The following is a 23,861-nucleotide window of genomic DNA, read 5'->3' as shown; positions in this document are numbered from 1 at the left end:
ATTCCTAGGTATTTTATTCTACAGCCGTTAATTTAGTTCAATTCTTCTCTTGTACTTTTACAATGGCCTCCTAATAGCATCTTAATAGGTCCCTCTGCTTCTAGTCTCTCCCATATCCAATCTGTCTTTTATGTACTAAATAGAGAGTTTTTGAAAAAAATACAAATCTGGAGCAAATTCCTCTCTTCCTTAAAACCACTCAGTACTCCTGGGAGCCTATGGGATCAAGTCCAAAGTCTTTAGCATGGCAGACAAGCCTCACAGTCTGTCCCCCATTCCTCCTTCCAACTTCATTGCTGGGAATGCCTCATGTAACAGGCCTCTGCCTGTTAGACCAAACTACCAGCTCGTCCTCAAAGAAAGCTTGTCATTCCTCTAAGTTAGTGGTTCATAACCAAGAGGACGCATCATAATCACCTGGGGAGTGTTTTTTTTTTTTTAAATAAAATACAAATGCCCTTTCTTCATCTGAAACCTTCAAAATCAGAATCTGTCCAAATGGAGCACAGGATCTGTATTTTAACCAGGTCATCAGGTGATGGGAATACACATGCCTCGCTTAGGCATTTGCTCATGCTGTTCCTTCTATGTGGAATCCCCTTTCTTCTCCACTCCCTTTTCCCAATTCTCTACCCATTTTTCAAGGCGTAGCTCAAATATCACCTTCTTTGTGAAGCCTTCCAGGATCTACGCAGGTAAAATGAACTGCTCTCTGGTGCCAGTTGCTGTAACAGTTTTAAAAATTCTATTGCTACTATCATTATACATCACTTTGAGTGCTCCTTGTTTTTTATTTATTTTTTTAAATTTTATACAATTTTTAAAGGTTACTGAGTGATTCTTGTTTTTGTATTGTATTTTTTGCAAGAAAGCAAACTTCTTGCATTTCTTTGTATTCCCAGCACTTAAGCACAGTTCCTGGTACTGTGCTCGAGAAATATGTGAGAAAGCAAAGAAGGGAAGAGAAACTAAAGGAAAAAGCGTAAGGTGGTGTGGCCTAGCCTGGCTCTGGGGCCCAAGTAAAAGTATAAGAAAACGTTCTGCCTTCGATTTCTCAGCAAAAATCCCCTGTTGCAGTCTATAGTTGGACCCTTCTAGTGGGCCTCATGGTGGAACATACTGAATTTTAACTAATCTTAAAATATCTATTTGGCACAGAAAAAAAAAATGAGTAGAGAGGGAGCTCTGCTTGTCTACAATGTTGAGTTTCTGCCCCAGAAACTTCTGGTAGTCCCTGATAACAGTCTTGCAAGGGCTGCCTGCTATTCTCCAGTTCTGTTCATGTTCTCTTGAGTACAGATGTAACAAAACTATGGGAGCTTTTACCACAGGGTGACAGAACCTCAGCAAGCAAGTTGAAGGGTAATTTTACACAACTGCCTTTCTTAGAGGTCCTGGCAACAACTTCCTTTTCCTCAGTGTGAGCTGATGGCATAGTCACTTCCTATTCGGTCTCAACTGCCAGTTTGTTTTTCCTGTTTTTAACTGCCACCTTAGACTAGAACTGTTTCTTGAGAAACGTACAAATTAAAGAACAAGTGGTCAATTCAATACATGTAAAAAAGTTAATTCTGAGGGGAAAAGTATCACCCAAATTGGTTGTCTAGCATCATTTCATGGTAACACATGAATGGTTCTCCTGTGACTAAAAACTGCACTCTGGAGAATACAAAGAAGTTACCTGACTTCATTACAAGGAGCCTAGTCTCCCAAAGAATCTCTCCTAAGAAACTCCCCAGTCTCCTCATGTACCCCTATGGCAACACAAACCTCAATTATAGGACGAATGGTACAGCAAGCAGTGGTCTGTCATCATTGAGGAGACTGTGAGTGAGTGCCGGCAGGCTTCTGAGGGCCTTCACCTTGGGTCTAAGCCATCTAAAGATCAACAGTGCAATTGTGTGAGAGTTAAGGCAGGCAGCAAAACTAGAACCAGGAAGTTATTTCTTATCGTGCTATCTTTCGACTCCTACCTCTACATGTGAATGAAATTGTTCGGGCCACATCTGCCTCTCAGTACTGTAACCAATTGGTGAAGGCAAGAAGTAATGAGCTCAATTCTTTTCATACTTAAATGCAAATATTGCAAAGTGAGTAAGCGTACATGTAAAGAAATGTTCTAAGCAGGAAACCGCTTAAGCAGCATCTGCTTCCACCCACCTCCTCCGTTGCTCTACTCCCCTCAGTAGTGTCAGGAAGTAAAGCTAGCAAGAAAATTCAGCTGTGCTGAGTCTTAAATGCTAGGTTTTTTGTTATAAATAATACTATGGCAGAGTACTGTGCGAGCCCCCAAAGGTGCAAGGTTATTTAGCAGAATTAAGCAATTACACAGGTTTAATGCTCCTTGACCAAGAATTGATTCAATATGTTTTTCTTTGGGATGCTTTGCTGGAACAATAGCGAGGTTACAACATCTGCAAGAACTATTATTTCGTGCTTTCCAATTTGATACCCACAGAGAGTAAAGTAAAGAGGAGAGTTACGGTATCACGTATGCTTTTGTAAAAAAAAGAAAACGAAAAGAAAAGAACCTTTGAATGTTATATTTCCAAATATCAATAGAGTCTAGTAGCTTAAATCAAAATATTCCTATCACTGGATGGTGAGGTTCTAGAATTACCCAGATAATTTCCTTTAGTTTCAAATATTCAGATAATTGAAAGAAATTCAGATAATTATATCAACTTCTCTTACACTTCAGACATATATGCACTTTATACATTTTAATGTAGTGATGAGTCTCAAAATGTGACAGTCTAAAATGTGAAACCCTACCTTTAAATTTTATAAAGTGGAGTAAGAGGTCAAATTTATCTCGATGAGGTAACATATTTGAAGGCTCCTAGGTAATGCCCGGTACATTAGAACATGCTCCATGATTACATTTTTTAACACAAATCATTAAATTTTGCTTAAGGTTATTTTCTGTTCAATAGTATTTTTCATTAAGTAGTATTCACTCTTTGGGGGAAGATAATCTATGGTCTACACAAAGGTGGCATAAAAATACTGCTTTGTTTCCGGTACCCCCTTGATGTGGCCCAATATCTTGTGGGATTGTTTGTTTCTTTGTTTTAGCCCCAGCCACCACATTGAACTAAAATCTTCAGGGAACAAGGATTCTTAAGTCTGTTACCTTGTTATGGGACTTCCCTGGCGGTCCAGTGGTTAAGACTTTGCCTTCCAATGAAGGGGGTGCAGGTTCGATCCCTGGTTGGGGAGCTAAGATCCCACATGCCTCGCGGCCAAAAAACCAAAACATAAAACAGAAGCAATATTGTAACAAATTCAGTAAAGACTTTAAAAATGGTCCACATCCATTGGTTCTGTTTTATGTTTTGGTTTTTTGGCCGCGAGATATGTGGGAGATCAGCTTGGTGCTTTGTGTCCACCTAGAGGGGTGGGATAGGGAGGGTGGGAGGGAGATGCAAGACGGAGGGGATATATGTATATGTATAGCTGATTCACTTTGTTATAAAGCAGAAACTAACACACCACTGTAAAGCAATTATACTCCAATAAAGACGTTTAAAAAAAATGGTCCACATCAAAAAAAACTTAAAAAAAAAAAGTCTGTCACTTGGTTAGTAAACCCTAATGCAAAGAGTATAGAGCATGGTGTTTCAAACCTTGGCACCATGGACATTTTGGGCAGGCTAATCCTTTGTTGTGAGGGCAGCCCTGTGCATTGGAGTATGGTTAGCAGCATCTCTGGCCCCTACCCACTACCACTAGCACCCTTCCCCCCAATTCATGACAACCAACAACGTCTCCAGGAAGCAAATTTGCTCCTGTTTGAGAACCATGGCCCTAATGCATTACCTCACTATTGCCTAAATTAAAGTTTGGCCATTTCTGTCTACCTACACTTTAGCTATGAACCCAGTCCATTCAGTAAATATTTATAAATGTGGGAAAAGTTAAATATTTAATATTGAGGGTATGACAAATGTCAGGAAACCGAAGCCACAGATTGTAAATTTAAATGAGTAACTCTTATTGGGTTCAAGGGTACAGTCTAACTTGGAATTCACTGACTTTGCTTAATCTGCATATAATTTTGCTTTATTTATGTGGTTATTAAGTATTCATACCCACTCAGGTCATATCAATCAAGCAGGTACCAAATCCGATCTGATACACTATGTCACACTCTATGCGGCTACTCAGAACATAAGATGTGGTGTCTCCCCTCAAGCTGTGGGAACACATTGTAATATGTTATTAGATTCTAGGCTGACATTTTGGAGTAAAAATATTCAAGTGCCGTTTTGGGGGGGAATAACAAAAGCATATTTGAATTTCTTGTCATTTTGTTTAAATTAAGAAACAGACACGTGAAAAAGCATAAGCAAACTACAAGGAACTCCATATAAAAGCTCAAGTGATCTCTATCAATAATAACAACAACAGTTTATTTAATAGCAGGAAACCTAAAGAAAGATCAGAAAGTTCACTAAGATCTCAAAAGCAGTGTTTTTAAGGAAATTTCTCAATAGTTCAGGTCTCAAAATTTACCATTCAGTCTTCCACAGGCTTACATAACTCTGGCCCAGAATCATGTCAAGAAAAGTCACTTCTTAGATATGCTTACCTTATTTATTAAAATTACACAACTTGCTCTTAGGTAGTTGTGAAATTAAAGTAATGGAAAATAATTTAGGAGACAAAAAAAAGAAAGATGTAACATATAGTAAAGTGAACAATTTAAAGTTTCAGCAAGAGCAGTGCCTAGGAGTTAAACCAGGCCATCAATAAAACACTATACCAACTAGCACTATGCCAACCTCAGTGAAGAGTTCAAAGGAAATCCATCCATCCATTCATTCAACAAATATCTATTGAGGGCTTCCTATGTGCCATACACTGTTCTAGGCTCTGAGGATACAGCAATGAACAAAACCGACAAAAATCTTGCCCTCAGAAAGCTGACATTCTATCTGAATAATTCTTACGTAAGAGAAGCAAATGAAATGCATGAAATAAGAAGAAAGAACTGGGCTTCCCTGGTGGCGCAGTGGTTGAGAGTCCGCCTGCCAATGCGGGGGACACGGGTTCATGCCCCGGTCCGGGAAGATCCCACATGCCGCGGAGCGGCTGGGCCCGTGAGCCATGGCCGCTGAGCCTGTGCATCCGGAGCCTGTGCTCCGCAACGGGAGAGGCCACAACAGTGAGAGGCCCACATACCGCAAAAAAAAAAAAAAAAAAAAAAGAAAGAACTACAATGTGAGTGCTGCTTCCACCAACATGCAATAGGAGGAGCTTGAAGGAGGGCTTCGATCAATGAGGAAGAGTCAGTGGGGGTGGGACTTGAGATGAGCCTTAAATGATGGAGCTTGATTCAGACCCTTGCTACTCAAAGTGTGGTCTAAGAATCAGCACTATATGCACCACCTGGGAAATTGAGAGCAATGCAGAATCTTGGGCCACTCCAAACTTGCTAAGTCAAAATCTGCAGTTTAAAAATATCCCAGGGAATTTCTATGGACATTAAAGTTTAGATGGCACTGCAGGTTTCTGGTCAAGCTGGCATTAAGTGTGAACTGGGCTGGTGGGAAATAGAGACTGGATTGTGGCCTATCATCAGTTTATAAGTGGTGAGGGCCTGGACTTGAGGATGATATCCTTTGCCATCTGAATGGATAAAGAAAATGTGGTGTATATACATGAAATGGAATGTTATTTGGCAATAAAAAAGGAAATCCTACCATTTGTGACAACATGGTTGGACCTTGAGGGCATTATGCTAAGTGAAATAAGGCGGACAGAGAAAGACAAATACTGTATGATCTCACTTATATGAGGAATCTAAATAAATACCAAACTTATAGAAACAGAGAGTAGATTGGTGGTTGCCAGGGGAGGGTGATGGGGGAAGTAGGTGAAGGTGGTCAAAGGGTTCAAACTTCCAGTTAGAAGATTACTAAGCTCTGGGGATGTAATGTATGGCATGGTGACTTATAGTTAACAACACTATTTTGTATACTACTTGACAGTTGCTAAGACAACAGATCTTAAAAGTTAGAAGGACCTGGGTTTGAATTCCCAGCCCTACCACTTCTTAATTATGTGATATTTGGCTCAAATTATTTAACCTCACTGAGCCTTTTTCTGCATTTCTGCAAAATGGAAGAAAAGCAATGTGACCTCAGGGGACCCTTGTAAAGATTTAATAAGGTAACATATACATAGCACTTAGTGGTCCCTGGCACAAAGAAAATGGCACCCATTAACAATAACTATAGTGATAACAATAATTTGCTATCTTTGGAGACAGATTCTAAAGGAACAAGAGAAACATTTATTGTCTGCCGGAGTCCCAACACTGTGTTGGGTACAGACCTACAACAACCTGCAAGTTAGGGAACTCCATCCTCATTTTAAACTGGCACTTGTATTACATATTACAACCCCTTGTGGGTTCTCAAAGGTTCCTTCATAATGAGATGACCATAATTGCTATTATTATTATAGCGGTTGTTATTGTTAGGTTATTCTTAAAAGAGCCTGTCTCCCTGCTGGAGTGAAACTTCAAATGGGGTGGAGGCAGGGAGTTGCTAAAACCACTGCTGTGTATGCTGAGTTCAATAATACGCCCATCTAATGACCCAATCTCATTTCCCATGCCTCTATTTCCTCATTAATTTTTCTGCCGATGTACCATCTGTTTTCCAACTTCCCTCTCTCTTACATGTGCAGAACTTGTGATGAAGAGAAGCCCCAGTCTGGTCGCCCTCACCAAACCCCCCAACTGACAGCCCAAGAGATAGGTAGGGGTAGCCTCAGTTCTAAGTCACCTGAAGCCTGTCTGGGGGCGGGGAATCCGGAAAGAGGAGAGTGGTCACGGACCCGCCCAGTGGCCCGGCCCGAAGCTGGGGAAAGAGCAGGGGTCCACCGACTCGGCGGCTCTCTGCGTCCCCGCCCTCGACCAGATCGGGGAGTCAAGAAGGACTTCCAACACCCGCCAAGTTTCAACTCAAGACTTCTGCGAGGCCGCGTGTGCCCGAGCCCTTGCACGCCTGCCTGCAACGTGGCCGCGTCCGGGACGCCCTCGGACCCCGAGGGTCACCCGAACTCTTCCCTTCTCTCTCCAGGCCGAGCCGTGTTCCAGGCCCCCCTGGCCGCGGGGTCTCCTCTCCGTGGGCCGGGAAAGTCTCCCTCCTCTCGGGCTCCAACCACCCCAGCCGAGCCCCTTCCCTGCGCGGAGCCTTAGCTCTCCTGACACCGCCCGGCTGCAGGGCGGAGGCAGGGCCAGCGGCGGAACCGCCCCCAACCGCCTCCCCGGCCCGGCGAGCAGGCGGGTGGCTGGGGCGCCTCCACCTCCTCTTCCTAAAGCGGCGAGCAGACGAGCGGCATCACTCGAGCCCAGGTCCCGGCCACCGCCACACACGGTGCCCAGCGTTCAGTAGGGGGAGCAGCAGCTGAGGCGGCTGCCACAGCGGCGGGCCGGCGCCAGAAAGGTAGACTGAGTCTCGGGGAGCAGCGCCGCGGACCGCCCACCTCCCGTCCCCGGGCCGCGCGCGCCACCCGCCCCGTAACCCCACTCGTATGTGTCCTTCCAGGCCCCGGTCGAAAAGCCTGGGAGGGCCGCCGACCTACCCCCGGAGGAGGAGCCAGTCGGAGCCCAAGGCGCCACCGCCGCCGAAGCCGCGCGGAGCTGCTTTCGCCTTCATGGCCCACTCACCGGTGGCGGTCCAAGTGCCCGGGATGCAGGTGAGGACGCCCGGGCCTCCCCCGCCGTCCACGTGACTGCCCGGGAGCCGGGGGCGCGCTCCGCGCTGGGCACGGGCGACGAGAGGCGGCCCAGGGCTTCCCCGAAGCCGGGCCGGGCGCTCCGGCCAGGTGACCCGGGAAGAGCGTTCTCAGTGTTTCCCGGCGTGTAAGCTAGGTGGTGCACTGCGCCGGCCGGGCGCGGAGGGACTGGGGGCGCGGCGAGGTGGGGATGCTGGGGGGCGAGGGGGGGTGCACAAAATAGCCCGGAGCGAGACACCTGCGCCGGCTGAGCGTGGTGCGGTTGGGGGTTGGAGGTGGGAGCACTTAACTTGGGAGAGATGGAGGTGTCTCGGAAATCGTGGGGTAAAACGCAAGTGGTGCTCCCCCCTCACACACACACACACACACACACACACACACACACACACACACACACACACACACACACACACGACACAAGTTGGGGCGGAGCAAGGCAACGGGGTGTCGGTGGTGGCGGCTTTGAATTGGGCTCTTCCTGTATGCGTAGAGCAAAGAGCGAGGTGACTTCTTTTCCCCTTTTGGTGCTGCTGCTTCAGGGCCAAGTTGTATCTCGCTCCCCCAACCTGGTCCAGCCCATAGGGTGGCGTGAGAAATGCAGGGTCCTAAGTTAGAGTAGCGGAGGTGATGACTCCCCCGCCCCGCCCCCTGCCTTTCCCACAGGAGGTCTGTTGCAATGCGGTTAAAGGAAGCTTTTTGTCCTGAACAAGGGACTACTTGCCTGGGACCCAACTTTTTACTCGACATCTTCCCAGCTCTCTCCCATTATATTTTCATTTTATTGAAGAAGAAATAAGCTATGGCCACACACTTTTTATGCTGTTATGTTTTTAAATCGGTGCATTTCAAGCTATCTACTAAATGTTATCCAAGTTTACTGACTTTTAAGCGTTCACATTTTATTTTTTTTTCCTTTGCTAGACAGCCTAAACAACCTATTTATGAATAGGTCAGAGACTAGAAACACTTAAGCCTCATTACCTTCTAAAAATGTGAAAGCAAACTTTTTCTACGTTCAGAAAAAATGTTTAGAGTAGTAAACAGCTTATGTTTCTAGTAGAAATCAAAGTGCTATGGATTGGGGCCTCAGTTTACTAATTAATTAATGGAATTCATTTTTTTTAAAAAAGCAGTTGGTTACATTTGATGCATGGTCACACAAAAAAGGGGACTTTTAAAATACTTTCCCCCAAAAGGACCGTTTGTGTCGGACATATATCTGACCTAGGACGCCTGTGTCTCCTAAGCACCAGGCCTTTTAGCTAAATATAGGGCAAGTCTGGGTTGAGTCCCAGGAAGTCGCTGTGTAGTTAATAAAAAAGAAAGGAAGAAAAAGGGAAATGAGAAATATTAGGGCCTTTTTATAGGTTGATCCATTCAAGCTTTACAAAATGCCTCAAACTTCCTTCTTCTCACGCCACCCCCCTCCTTCCCTCCCTCTTTCCCCCAGCCACTGCCCCTCACCCCATTCATTCAGTTCTGCCTTTGATTATATCAAGAGAATTAGTAATTTGCATTACTAACTACAGTTTTGCTCTGTCTGATGTGGAAGAAAGTGCGAAATTTTTCCCACCGTGCTCTCCTTTCCATTCTGTGAAGAGTAGAACGTTACGGATGTGTAGTTTGTCTCTGAGGGTCTCGGTACTTCTCTCTCCATTGTGTGCACGCGCTGCCTGCGTGCGTGCGTCAGCAGATTGAGTGCCTCCCGTTCATCAAGTTTGTGATTCTGGGGAACTCTGTGTGCTGAGGAGAAAATGGTTTCTGGTCTTTATTTCATTTGTCTTGACTTTATTTGATTTATATGGTTTCTGGTCCTTATTTGATTTGTCTTTATTTGATTTATATGGTGTAGGAACTGCTTGCTGTTCAGTATTTATTATGGCTCCCTGCTTTGTTTCATTATCTGAGTTCCCTATCTCTTGAATTTTAAAATCTTAATTAAGGTGGTTTAGAATGTGAATCACATATTTTGAAAGATAAATTCTGCTTTTCACTTTATGTCTGCCCAAAGTTGTGATTACTTTGTCTACCCTGATTTGGGGAGGGCAATCATCTCAATATTAGAAAAGAGGAGAGGAATATTTATTTGTCATTTTCTCTGTCTGAATGAAATGGTAAATTCTTAACTTCTTATTTCCATTTTCTTTGTATATGTGGTTCTTATGCATTTGGTGCAACACAAAAGTTTTCCACTTTTAAAATTGTGGAGTATCCTAAAAATAAATTTGATGGCATGCAGTGCGACTCTTGAGCCTAGACTACTTTGACTATTCTTTTGTTTAAAAATATTGCAGATGAGATGCAGAAATATATCACGAGCTTGTAGAATTCTCCTCGAGTTTTGTGAAAGAGGGGCAACTTTTAGACCTATAGAGTAGTAAGAAAACGTGAGTTAGCCATGTGTTCTTGAAATTCATGTGTAGTATTTCCACAAATCTGGGTGAAGTGGTCGACCGGCCTATAACTTTTTAACAGTTTATTTTAGGGAATTATGAAGATTGATGGAAAAAATGATTTTTCCAGAAATAAAAACAAATTTACTTTATCCACAGTGTTTTTCTCCCCCCTGAGGAGAGACGTGAAGTCGAGCTACCTGTTCTATCACTTAAGACTTCCAGCATTCCTGACTTTCAAACAAAGAAATTTCTGTTGCCACTAGTTTAAAATAGAAAAGAAACTTGGAGTGACGAAAGAAAACCCAGGATTTGGTCCAGTTCAAACCCTTCCTTGTGAATTAGTTATTCAGACTCATATTGTTAATATTTCTTAATATTGTGGTAATGAACTTTTTGCCATATTACACCAAATGTGGAGGGTATGAATTTTTTGGGTACTTAATTTGTGCTTACTTCTCTAGTATATAACTAATTTTCCATACCAGGAGCTAAACTCTTGAAAAATATTTAAAGCACAACTTAAAAAAATAAGCCAATAAACCTGTTTCTTTCCACTCAAATATTTACTCTTTAATGATTTAAAACATGTTTTTTCTTTGAAGTTCTCAGTTGTAAATCATACTTAAGTTTAAGATATTTCCCCTTAGAACCTGCATTAGTATTTATGAAGACAAGTGTTCTAAATTGGGTGTTAAATCTTTCATAAAATGTGGGTGGGAGAATAAAGTTAAATGTTGAATTAGAGTACTAAGTATTATTATGTTATGCTTTGTGTTATGCCTTTTGTGAAAGAATTTTTTAAACTTCCTGCTAAAGAATTTAAACATTAGTCTTCATGTATCTTTAAATATGATCAGGGTGGTACAGTTTGTAAATGGTTGTTATTTGAGATGTGATATGGAAATGAAGTTTAAGGATTAATGAACACTTTATTGGAGACTTTTATCTAAGAGTTGGAAAACATTGCCTTGCATTGGTGAACCTAGTTACTGGATTCTGGGAAGGATACAGAAGTATACTACATGATGTCTGCCCTTAAAGATCTTAAAATGTTGTTGGGGAGATAAATCTAGCACATGAAATATCAAATAATGCAAAATCTGTGATACTTACTCTATAATAGAAGTTGCTGACTGGAAGAGTTGAAGGCTTGCCCCCAAAGGATTTTTAGGATCCATATTGGGGAGGGCATTTCCAAGCAGGGAAATACCCTGAGCAAGTGTGTGCACGCACACGATCTTTGAGCGTCGGATAAAATCACTTGACCTATGATGAAGAATTACACTAGAGAAATAATAGGGGGTAAGATTGGAAAACTTGACTGCGTCCAGATTATGGTGGTTCTTGAATGCTAGGGAAGGGTTTTGGCCTTCAGACTAGCCACTAAACATTTCTAAGTAAGGGAGGCTCAACAAACAAAGTTGTATATAGGAAGAGAAATCTTAAGATTGGTTGAATGGATGAGCTGGAGGATTGAGAGACTTGAGGCAGTTTGATCTACTGAGACTATTTCAACAAGGTATTCATATCTGTACAGATGTAATGGACCTTGCATTGACTGATTGCCTTCCCTATGCTTAGTACTATGAGGTAGAAAATATAATTACCAGACTTGTAATTAGCTAGTTACAGGAGGAAGAATCGAAGCCTTTGTGATGTTGAATATGGGCAACTGGGACAATTATGGTACATCCAAAAGAAATCGGAAAGTCAGGGAGAAGAGCCAGATCCAGTAGAACATTAATGATTTCTGTTCTAGGCTTGTGAAGTTCGAGGTAACAGTGGGATGACAAAATAAAAATGTAGAGCTGTATGTCTGTTATCTTGATTGTGGTGATGGTTTCAAAGGTGTATACATATGTCCAAACCCATCAAATCGTATACATTAAATATGTACAATTTTTTTTGTATCTCAACATGCCTCAGTAAAGCTGTTTTTAAAAATGTCCAGCGAATACTTGAAGATATAGATCTAGAGCTCTGGTCATTCATCAGACATTTACTGAGCATTTACTATATGCCAGTTTCTTTACTTGAAACTGAAGGGTGGGAGCCACCAAGGAGGGAAAGGTCATAATGCCAGAGAGCATGTGGAAGTGAGGGCCCTTGTGAGGCAGGAAGCATAGGTGGAGGGTTGGCTTGTAAGAAAAGGAAGGGTGACTTAAGATGCATGGGGGGGGGGCTTCCCTGGTGGCGCAGTGGTTGAGAGCCCGCCTGCCGATGCAGGGGACACGGGTTCATGCCCCGGTCCGGGAAGATCCCACATGCCGCGGAGCGGCTGGGCCCGTGAGCCATGGCCGCTGAGCCTGCGCATCCAGAGCAATGGGAGAGGCCACAACAGTGAGATGCCCGCGTACCGCAAAAAAAAAAAAAAAAAAAGCATGGAGGGATGAGAAAATGTGTCAGGATCGGGAAGGAGTTAACTGGGGTGGGGGGACTTCTTAATTTAACTCTCATCATGAAACCTAAATTGGAGAAAGAATTCAGTTTGGTGTCAGAATCTAGTATGTAGGCTTCTTACCTTCCTTCCACCTTCTGAAAGGACTGATCACCTTTGCAATTTGAGGTGGAAAGAGGTAGAGAGCAATGCTTGCACTCATAGATAAAGCCAAACCATTGTCCTCGTTGGTGGGAAGCATATTCAGAGATGTTGAATATGCTAATGATAGTGGCAGAAGAGCAGCTGAAACAGAATAATCAAAGACAACTGTGAGCTGGGAGAGTTGGAGGTAGTTGCAGGGTATGGGGTAAGCAGGCTGGGGGCTGAACGTAGAGTAAACAGGAATTGGGCATGGTAGGACATGTGCCTTGAACACTCATGAGGGTCTAAAAATGGCACATGAGGACAAATGTCCATCATGTACCTCCCTTGCTTGAGTTATAGAAAATGAGAGAATATAATTTAGCTGGTACCTAGGAACCATTGAACATTGTGATACTGCGTTTTTTTATTCTGCCTTTCATTTATTCAGTGACCTTGAGCAAATCATCTACAAAATGGGGAATAATAAAAGCTGCATTTCCTTTGCCTCAGTGAGTGCTATTAGGATGAATTAGCTATCATCTGTGGAGTATATTTTGAACTCCTTCATCAAAGGTGTTATGATGTATGTGGGCAGTTCATCCTACAGAACAATGCTAGGCTAATCACATGAAAACACTGTCATTATCCCCTCTCACTCCTGCTTGACAACCCATGTTTTTCTATTGAAATCCAGCCTCCCCACCCCCCCAAAACACCCACACACATACCACCACCACCAGACCCAAAGTCTCCTGCTCAGCTTTCCAGACTTTCTGTTATCTGGCTCCTCTCTACAGATCTGTACTTAGTTATTTCTACTCCCCAACAAGAAATCCCTTTTGTTCTACCATGCCAGTTGCAATTCAGCAATCACTGACTGGCCAAATGCTACCTGATTTTCAAGGTCTCCATCTTGCTTTCCCCATGAACTTTCTCTGAATGTTCCAGGCTACAGAAATCACTCCCATTTCCAAGCACCTGTTATATCCCTTGTCAGTAGCAGACAGTCCAGTCCTTGATTTATATACTGCCTTAGATTTTCCCTAATTATATATGTTATACTTGTCTCCCAAACTAGGTTGTAAATTTCTTGAAAGCAGGAACCATGTATCTTACTTTTATTTATACCGTTAGGTATGAATTATATGTAAAAGTGTAGGCTAGTGAGTGCAGTACATATAGACTAGACTTTTCTGACTTTTTTCCATTCTGTTTCTGTAAATATATTGTGTAATGCTTGAATTCTTCTAGCTCATGAAGGCTAATTTATGTGTGTACAATGTAGACATTTTATACTTAGTAAAATGATTTTAATATATTACATGTAATAGGTCTAACAAAATATACTTGTAACTAATCAGCTGTCCACACACTGAAGCTCTCATTCTCATCTTGCAAGACCTTTGAGAGAAAAAGGAGCCCTCATTGCTTTCCTAGTAACTAGGGCTGATTTCAGACAAATTTATGGCTTTGGGAGAAATAACCTCTTGTTCCTTCCCTTTGTTCCCCCGTCCCCCAAATAAACAAATAAATAAAAGAAACTTCTTTACTTCTCTGTCCCAGCCGTCACATTAGAAAGAATCTGATACATTTCACTGATATTAAGGTGTTTTTGATTAATGGCTCACTATGTGACCTCTCCCATGGATGTTCACATGTTACAGGAAGTAATGCCTTTTAAAAAGAAATATAATAGTAGAATTTCAAACTGCTTGGTGATAATTTTTGAATGAATTGTATCTTTTGAAAGAGTCGTGGTTTTACTCATTTGTTGCTAGAAAGCAGAGTTAGGAGAACAAAAACTAACACTATTATTAGGTGTGATGCAACAAACTCCTTTTCATTTCTTGTAGTTAAGACCCAAAGAATTTCTACCACAGGTACATATAAAACAATGTCTCTGGAGGAATGCCATGAGGTAACTCATTTTTAAAAGAACAAAAATCAATAAAATATGCACAGCTAAAATTTTCATTCCATCTTATGTACATTTCTCATTTGGTCATCTGCCACTTTAGACCAAGGTGTTATATGGTAGGGACCACAGAAAGCAAACATTTAAATAAGATATTAACTAATTCCTCTCAACAATCCTATGAAATAGGAAGAGTTCTCCAATAGGAAAATGACTTCAAATTTATATTTAAAAACAGAAGAGCATATTGCTGGCCAACTCTACCCATCATCCTCTTTGTTGTCCCTCCCCCAAATCCCATATATTTCAAGCAGATCTTCTGACATGCACATTCAGAGAAACCAGGAAACCTAGTGCAGAGCAGATCCCATCCTTCTCCTCTATTCCTGCTTGTCTCTCCCCATTACCTCTCACCAGCATTTACCTTACTGGGGATAGAGCTATACTCTCCCTCAGCCTTTTCTGGACTTGTTCCAGCATACTTCTGACAGCAGCCCGCTGGCCTTTCTTTTCCTTCGTTTATCATACGATCATGGATTAGAATGATTCGTGTCCTAAAATATTGGATTAGCCGTTGGTATGACAGCTTTGGATATTCTAGCAAAATATGAACAAAATTGTGGTTCATACTTCCTGGGGACTAGAGTAAACAAAACTATAGACAGCTTAGGTGTAAGAGTTAAAAATATTCTAATTATCTTTTAAAAAATGTCCACTCTCCTCCTTTTTGATCAAGTACCTTCAAGAATGTGCTGCTGAGGAAATCCAAGGCATTGTGTTTTTATCTTTTTCTCGTGAAAAATGTTTACAGATAAAAACTTCTCAACCTTTCTTTAAGATCCTTGTAACAGAGATCGTGTGTTCGTAGCGGTATTTTTTCCCCTCTTCCCCTTTCACCTGTTTTATAAAAAAGTGAGGAAAAGAAATCTGTAAAACCCTATCAATTTAAAATGTAAAGGACTGAAAAAAGTAGGGTTCAAATCAACTATCATTGAATTTTTCAATTTGTTTATTACAGAACAATAGAGTGTCTAGCTGAAGAATAACAGTTGCTTTGAATTATAGAAATAGCTTCCCAGTATCAACTTAATGAAGTTTTTACTGGATTTGAAATCCATACCATACTAGATATGTTAGGGAATTTCTAAGCACACTAGTGAATTACTCTACCAGATTTCAATAGTGCCTAGTAACACAATCCTAGGAGTGAATTTTTGGCAGGTGGAGTAAAGACTTCAAGGACATTTAGACGCATCCAGATTTTTCTTTGAAAATGCATTTTTGAGTTGCTCTGTTAGTGCCTTTTCATCCCCCTCCCCCGGCTTTCCATTAAGCCATTGGCTTTGGGACATATCACTTTACAGTATGTTATATTAAGCTAGGATTTAACTGCTTGCTGCAGTATAGTATAAATAACATAGCAGTGGGTGATGGGGAAGGGATGGGCAACATAGATAATCAAGTGGGGCATAAGTTGTTATTAATGCAAGAAAATTTGGGGCAGCTGAGCCAGTAGAAACCATAAAGTCATAATTTCTTCCCAGAGCTAGGTTCATCATTATTGTTGCCCCCTAGAGCTGGGAAAGTTTCTGGCCTCCCTGGTCTCAATTTCCTGCTGCCTGCCTTAACTTTAAGTAGAAGCATAAAAGAAACCAATCAGCAAAGCATGCACACATGCTACTAAGTATAGGGATAGAAAATAGAACTTTGACCTCTTGTGGTTAAGGAGACTACAGTCAGTGTGTCTAGCAGCCTCAGGGAAAGAAGCATATTTCAAATGTATGCTTTTTAAGTGCTACCAACCCCATGGGAAGAACAGTTAGCAAGCTCATTAATTAGGGTCCTGTTTGCTTCTCTAGTTTTATTTCAAATCCTTTGTTTGAACTTTGCTCTGAGCCTTCCTATGTGCCTGTCAGTTAATGGTAATATATTAGACTTTCCCAAGTTGGACGCTGGTGATCCAGGTTTAATGTCTTTACACGCTTAGTCTTCATGAAACAGCTAGGTGTGATTTAAGCTAGAAAATTATTAGCAGCAAAGTTTGGAAGACCCACATTGTGTAGGACATAGTGCTTGATACCTATCTTTGAGATACAAAAAGCACAAAGGAGTCCCTGACCTCAAGAAGTTTATACTGAAACTGAAGAGATTAGACATCTACACATTTAGGCATCTAACAATGCAGAGCAATAGTAATGAATCCCAAATGTGATAGAAACTGACATAGCAGCATTCCAAGGAACATCAGACTAAGGAAGGGAATTATCATTTATAGAATGCCTTTATGCTAGGCACTTGTGCCTTTGTCACTGCACTACCTTGCTTCTAGGCAGGACACCCCTGAACAGACCCTTAAAGGAGAGTGGGAGACAGGCAGGAGAAAAGGCATAAAGGGACACACACAAGGTTCCTTCCATAACAGAGGTGTGAGGTAGGTGCTTGTTGCCATGAACTACGTTAGGACCAAATTATGAAAGGCCTTGAATGCCAGACTGAGACAGTTATTTTTAACTCAGTCTACAGCAAGTTGTTGTTGTTTTTGTTGTTGTTTTTTAATCAAGAAAGTGAACTGATGAAAGCAATGGCTCGTTGTCTGTTTTTGGAAGATTACATTAGGCTTCCAACCTAACAGGCTGGGTTGGAGAGGGAAAGGCTAGATATAATAAGTGGATGTTGTAATAGCCCAGGCTTTAGCTGTTAAGGGTGTGATCTAGGGCAGTGATGGTCAAGCTTGAGCATGTATCAGAACCACCTGGAGGGTTTGTTAAAACACAGATTGCCAGGCCTCACCTCCAGAGTTTCTTGTTTTCTTTTCCTTTTTTTTTTAAACATCTTTATTGTAGTATAATTGCTTCACAATGTTGTGTCAGTTTCTGCTGTATAACAAAGTGAATCAGCTATATGTATACATATATCCCCATATCTCCTCCCTCTTGCGTCTCCCTCCCACCCTCCCTATCCCACCCCCCTAGTTGGTCACAAAGCACCGAGCAGATCTCCCTGTGCTGTGCAGCTGCTTCCCACTAACTGTCTATTCTACATTTGGTAGTGTATATATGTCCATGCCACTCTCTCACTTCGTCCCATCTAACCCTTCCCCCTCCCCATGTCCTCAAGTCCATTCTCTACGTCTGCATCTTTATTCCTGTCCTGCCTCTAGGTTCATCAGAACCTTTTTTTTCTTTTAGATTTCATGTATATGTGTTAGCATACGGTATTTGTTTTTCTCTTTCTGACTTACTTCACTCTGTATGACAGACTCTAGGTCCATCCATCTTACTACAAATAACTCAGTTTTGTTTCTTTTTATGGCTGAGTAATATTCCATTGTATATATGTGCCACATCTTCTTTATCCATTCATCTGTCGATGGACATTTAGGTTGCCTCCAGAGTTTCTGATTCAAGTAGGTCTGCAGTGTCCGTGAATTTGCCTTTCTAATGAGTTCCCAGCTGCTCCGTTGGTCTGGGGACCACTCTGAACACCATGTAAGGAAGACTTGACAGACTTGGTGACTAATTGGATATGGGAAGGGCAAAAACATGAGGGGAGAGTAAAGACTCAAAGATATTGTCGAGTTTGGGAGAAAATGGGTTTATTTTTAAAACTTGAATTTGAAGCACTGGCCACACAACCAAGCAGAAGCAATTAGTAACAGGTTTGTTCAGCAGTGAAGATGGAGATGGGAGGTCCTACATGGAGAGACATAGTAGATGAAATTGTGAGAAATCAAAATAACATGATTTTCAATCATCCTTCCAAGAAGCTGAACTCAATTTTGTATTAAGTTTTGTAGCTTCCAAAATCTCGCCGTCACCCACTTCTGTGCTCCTTGATCCAGGTACGTTTGACAGCTCAGTAAATGCTCTTCAAATGCAAACACTTTTATTAAGAACATGAAATCTATTTATGCTTATACTTGTGAAAATGCAGTTTGGCTAAAGTGAAATAAAATGCCAATTTCCTAAATGCCAGTAAGTGGCACCATTTACCCCAAAGATAGACATTTTAAAGACTTTTTCCAATTTTGATACATCTCATCAATTCTGTTGTACAGAATCCCTTTCCTTCACTCTGTATTCCCCCCAACAAAACCCGGATGTAATAACTCTGAGCTACTATTATGTCAAAAATACCCATTCAAAGTTATCATATTCCAAAGCCACCTTGTGTTTACATATGGAAATTCTTGGAGGGGAGAGGAAGTTACTTCTGAATCATTAAGGAAATATCAAACCACTTCCTAAATGGCCTTTCTGACTCCAGCTTCTGCTCTCTAAAATATTCTCTATACCTGTCAGATTAATATATTGCCATTTGCCAACAGGTGCCATGTAGGAAAGCTCAGAGCTCAGTTTAAACAAAGGATTAGAACTGAAAATAAGAGAAGCAAATGGGCCTACTTAATGAGTTTGCCAACACCAAACAATGTGAGCAAACTTGATTCCCCACTTCATTCACCAGTCTTGGACCTAAGTCACTTTTCAATTTCTAAAATGAACACACAGCTAACAAAACCGAAATTGTCCTTCAGAATCGAAGATGTGCCACCAGTGAGGATGTTCAAAAACATGTGTAGAAATGTACCTCTAAACACATTTTAGGTGATGTTTAATTACCATTAAAATAAGTTCCTTGAGTACCTAGGGGACTTTCTCCCCCTTTAGGCAATACAACTTGTTTGGGTGTAAAATTCTGATATGTTTAACTTATACCTCTCACCTCTTTTGGGGTAGCTATCTCTTTTCCAGGATACTTAGTTACTTTTGTGACCCATTTTTCATTATTTTGGACGGTAAATTAAGTTTTCATTGGGGAAAATTGATGGGGGCTGTGTGTATATGCACATGAAATGTATATTGTACATGAAGTATATTTTGTGTTTGAAAACACTTTTGATCTATTCAAGAAAATGAGGCTCAACATTGGCCAGTAGAGTTTTTAGTCAGCTGTACCAAATTTAGACATAACTATTTTAAAAAGTAGAAAAGTGCATTGTCAAAATAAAAATGGGTAAAAGATAGGATGGTCACTAAGTTCAAGAAGCAGAAAATGATGATTTGGTAATGTCATTTAAGAAGGTCTGACCCCAATAAAGATGTTAAAAAAAAAAGAAGGTCTGCATATAAAAGGAATTCAGTAAAATTGATGTAAAAATTATGTACTCAGTAAAAATTATGGTATCCATGGATTTGCTAAATATTTTTATTATATAGAGTTCTTTACCACCTTTAGAAAGATTTATAAAAATCTTTAAATATGTATTTATAAAAGGTAAATACATATGCATATATGTACCTATGACTAAATACATAACAGTGTTATGAGGATTTTACATGTTGCAGTTTTATCATCACTAGTTCCTTTTTCTGTCTTTAATATTTAAACTATTACTATCCTTAAAGAAATTGGACTCACAGCAGTCTATTCCATACAGGAAACAGGTTATGGAAAACAACTTTTAATGAAATTCAGTACCAGTGTTAAGCTGTTTTAGTGAATTAGAATTGGATTGAACATTACGTAGGATTGTATTTATCAAGATTCTCAATTCTCTGCTTAATTTCTCCCGTAGAATAGTCTTACAGAGAATCATTGCATCAAAGGAACTGCTTTTGATAGATATAAATCTGTTTACCTATTAGTAAAATCAGAGGCATGTGAGTAGTATACAAATGACTTCTGGTTAACAGAAACTTGTGATCATTGTCTAAGCTCTTATTTTGAAGCTAAAATTGTTATAGGTACTTTACACTAGATTCTAAGGTGATAGGGAATGGAGGGGGTTAGGGCATTGGATTCTGTTTTAGTGGCAAACAAAATCTCATACAGGAGAGCTGCTTTTTTTTTTAACTATTTATCTCTTCATGAAAAATGGTGACTGTCACTGAAAGATCTTTTTTTTACTCTGTCACAGGCTTCCCAAAGGGTACATAAAATGAAAACGTGGGATTTAACTAGTTAAATAGTGAATCAGGTTTTAGCATAGGTGACACCTCCATCGTCATCTTTTCGGACTGTGATTTCTGGTAATAGCAAGTGAAAAAAAACTATCACCGCTGTTGCTATGGCTCTTCTATGTGCTGAGGTTCAGGCATCGTTTTGGAGGCTGCAGTGTAAACCGTGCTTTGGGAAGGTAGAATTTCATAATACCAGAGGATTTCTGCTGCTCATGAGCAGACAGAAAATGTAGGTGAGGGAAAAGGTGTTGGACACTGGAAGAAGAGAAAGACAGTATTTCCTAGGAAGGGAAAAAGTAGTCTTTTGCTTTAAAGATTGAGAATTCTCTCTATATTTTTTAGAATGGGAAATTTCTCTACTTTCTGCAGAGAGGAGAAAAAGCTAACAGAAAAGGAAATTGGGGAGGTAATAGTAATTCATTTCTTTCTTGTTGCTTATGACTTCTGTGATAAAAGTTACATTTACGTAATCGACTTGTTATGGCAAGAAAATGTAAAGAGTCTTTTGTGGCTGGGAGAAAGCTTGTGAAAGATCAGGGGGAAGAGCTGACATCATAGGGATGGTGATTTCAGCTGCTTTTCTGTTTACGATGTGCAATTTTGGTGGCGTGTGTACTGCACCAATAAATTGTTTCTAGACACTTGGAGTCATTTTGGGTGGCCTTTTTTTCCCTCTGTAGGCAAAATGAATACTTTTCATTAACAAGGAAAAGTGCCAGATTATCACTGGATTATATCTGACTAATTTGGACTGTTATTTGGGGATGGGGAAGGGGAGGCTAAAGAGAAGAAATCTTTCTTCCAAATGACTGGAATTAATATGATTGTTACTTTTCCAGTAGGTTCTGGCCTTAAAATTCTCCCTCAGGGAATGATTAAAACAGTTTTTTGGAGCATTTCAAGGCTGTGTAGCATCTCAGATTTACTTTTAAATAAGTTTGCTTAATCACTTTTTAGCACCACTTGATTTATGTCTTGGCTGGGAGAAGAATTCTAGAGAAGTTTGTAGTCCAATTACTTTTTTCTAAGAAGACTTATACTATATTATTCTGTTGTTGGCTTTTAACTTTCCAATAGTTTAAAAGGTATAAATGTCTTCATACTTGGAAAAAACCAACAACAACATTGTATTTTGCCCAGGGATTGCAGCCCCCTCCCCACTTTCCAGGATAGAGACAGCTTTCTCCCATTGTCCATCCACGTGCCTGGGTTTTTGGGGAGAGTCAATCTGTATAACCCAAAGCAATTTAATTTGATTACTCTTGTGTGTTATTCTTTAATGGCAGTGTGTCGTGCAGTCATAGTGTAAGTATGATCCTGATTGAAAGATAAAGCACGGTTTTAGATGATTTTTTAAAAACCCTTTTAACTCAAAAGATGATCCATATATTGTAAAAGAATATTCTTATTTAATATGGCCGAGTGATTCCAAAGTTTGAGAATTTAATTCTTTTTTCCTAGTAGGACACTAAATTGTCTTCTCCTAATTACTAGAATGAAGAATGTAGTGTATTCTCTTCCTTTATACTGTGAAATAATGCCTGCACACATCTCCTCAAATGTAAAACTGTGAGCTTTGGGGATTCTGCTCAGGAGTCTGGACCTAGGCTATTATTTATAAAAGATAAGAGATCATGTATTCATTCCAAGCAAATTTTGAATTGGATGTAATTAATTTTCTCCTGAGGCAATTAATGTGTAATTACTTTTCTACTATGTGTAATTAATTTTCTACTAAGAGGTAGTAAGGCTGTAATGTTTGGCTTATGTTTTGTACAAAAGGAAGTTTCCTTGAAATTTTGCATTTTCCCCTCTCCCTTGTAAATATTTTTGAATGCCTGTATTTTTTAAAAATAATAATGATCACCTTCTTCCAGTAGTGTTTTTGGAGCTTTGTTAATCTAATGCAGCCTTTCTCAATTGCAATTGTCATTCTGCACCACAAAACAGAGACAATGGTATGAGTTAATGTTTTCTCAATTCTCCCAAGAAGGACACAACTAAAACCATTCTAGATGCACTAGAGAGGAGTTTATTTATTACACACAGTAGATTCCTTAGTGCAGCAGTTGGCAAACTATAGCCAAGGGCCAAATCCTGCCTGCAGTCTGTGTGTAGCCTGAAAGCTAAAAAGAAATTTTTGTTTTACATTTTAAAGAGTTGTTAAAAAAGAATATATGACAGAGACCAGAGACTGTACCTGGCCCACAAAGCCTTTAAGACATTGACTGCGTGGCCCTTTACAGAAAAAGTTTGCCAAGCCCTGTCTTAGGGCATGGAACCTCATTGAGAATTGCTGATCTAAAAAAAGGAAGCATTATATAGTATTTTCTCTGGGATTAGGTATACAGTAAGATAATAGGAAAGTTTCTCTTTTTGAGGTAACTGACTTGTATATTGGTCCCATTATTGTAATGCTTAATTCAAGGAAAGACTCCAGATCATAGTTAATAGGGAAATACATTTTTATTTGTTTTCTAGACAAAAATTTTAACGGTTGAGTGATATAGAAAGTTCTGTTGGTAACAGAAAATGAACGATAAATTATGTGTATGTATATACAAATATATTTTAATATTTTTCTTAGTTTCTATAGCAAAAAAATAAAAGTGACTGAATTTTATAGGACTATGAGGGAGGGCATTGATTGCTTTTATCACGATTTTAAATTAAGGAGCTATATCTGTTAGAGAAGGAAAGTGAATAGAGAGAATTAGGCGTCAGATATAATCACATTTGTTTCCTACTTGTACTGAATAAGTGTCTTCACCCTACAATTAGCATCTCAGGTACCTTGTCAGCAGTAAGGAGAATAGTACTTAATCAAAACTGCATTAAAATGATTAGATCATAGCATATGAAGTAATTAGGCTCTACCAAATGCCACTTAACTACTTGATTTAGTGGGAGAGGTGCCATCAGCCATAAAACATATATTGGTCAATCACAAAATTATCAAGGGAGAAAAAGACCAGCAGGCATTATCTGTAATTTGCTGCTGATTTCCTTTATCTCCATATTCAGTTAATCATGAAGTTCTAGCAGTGTTTTTTTCTTGGGAAATGTCAGACATCATCCCTTCTTTTATCATGCCATTCTAGCCTCTGTCACTAAATACACTTGGAAAGCTGTGCTGACAACTTTCCAAGGCAATGTGCAGAAATAATGAAACTACCTGAAACACAGACTTTATTTTTTCACTCATCTGCTAAAAGCTTTCAGTGGCTCCCTACTAACCTGTCAGAAATTCCTAGGATGGATGAGTCAAGTGAGGCTTCTGAGATGGTCAGGAAAGGCATCACTGGATGGCTGAG

The 23,861-nt window shown here is 40.3% G+C and overlaps 1 protein-coding gene across 2 annotated transcripts in view; it reads left to right on the top strand.

Annotated features, from left to right (window-relative positions):
- Positions 1-6,990: 6,990 nt before the first annotated feature.
- STK26 (serine/threonine kinase 26) overlaps positions 6,991-23,861 on the top strand; it is a 63,732-nt gene continuing 46,861 nt past the window's right edge. Inside the window, exons 1-2 of one of the 2 annotated variants that reach the window (XM_027097580.1) lie at positions 6,991-7,460; positions 7,563-7,713. In XM_027097580.1, the coding sequence (XP_026953381.1) occupies positions 7,672-7,713 (42 nt within the window). In that variant the 5' untranslated portion in view covers positions 6,991-7,460; positions 7,563-7,671. The remainder of the gene's footprint in view (positions 7,461-7,562; positions 7,714-23,861) is intronic. The other variant, XM_027097579.1, reaches the window with a different exon arrangement.

This window comes from Aethalodelphis obliquidens, unplaced genomic scaffold, assembly GCF_003676395.1.
Source record: "Aethalodelphis obliquidens isolate GAN/ISIS:26980383/991018 unplaced genomic scaffold, ASM367639v1 scaffold115, whole genome shotgun sequence".
Taxonomy (NCBI): domain Eukaryota; kingdom Metazoa; phylum Chordata; class Mammalia; order Artiodactyla; family Delphinidae; genus Aethalodelphis; species Aethalodelphis obliquidens.
Note: the sequence above shows the minus strand (reverse complement) of the source record. Positions and strands in the feature narration are given on the sequence as shown.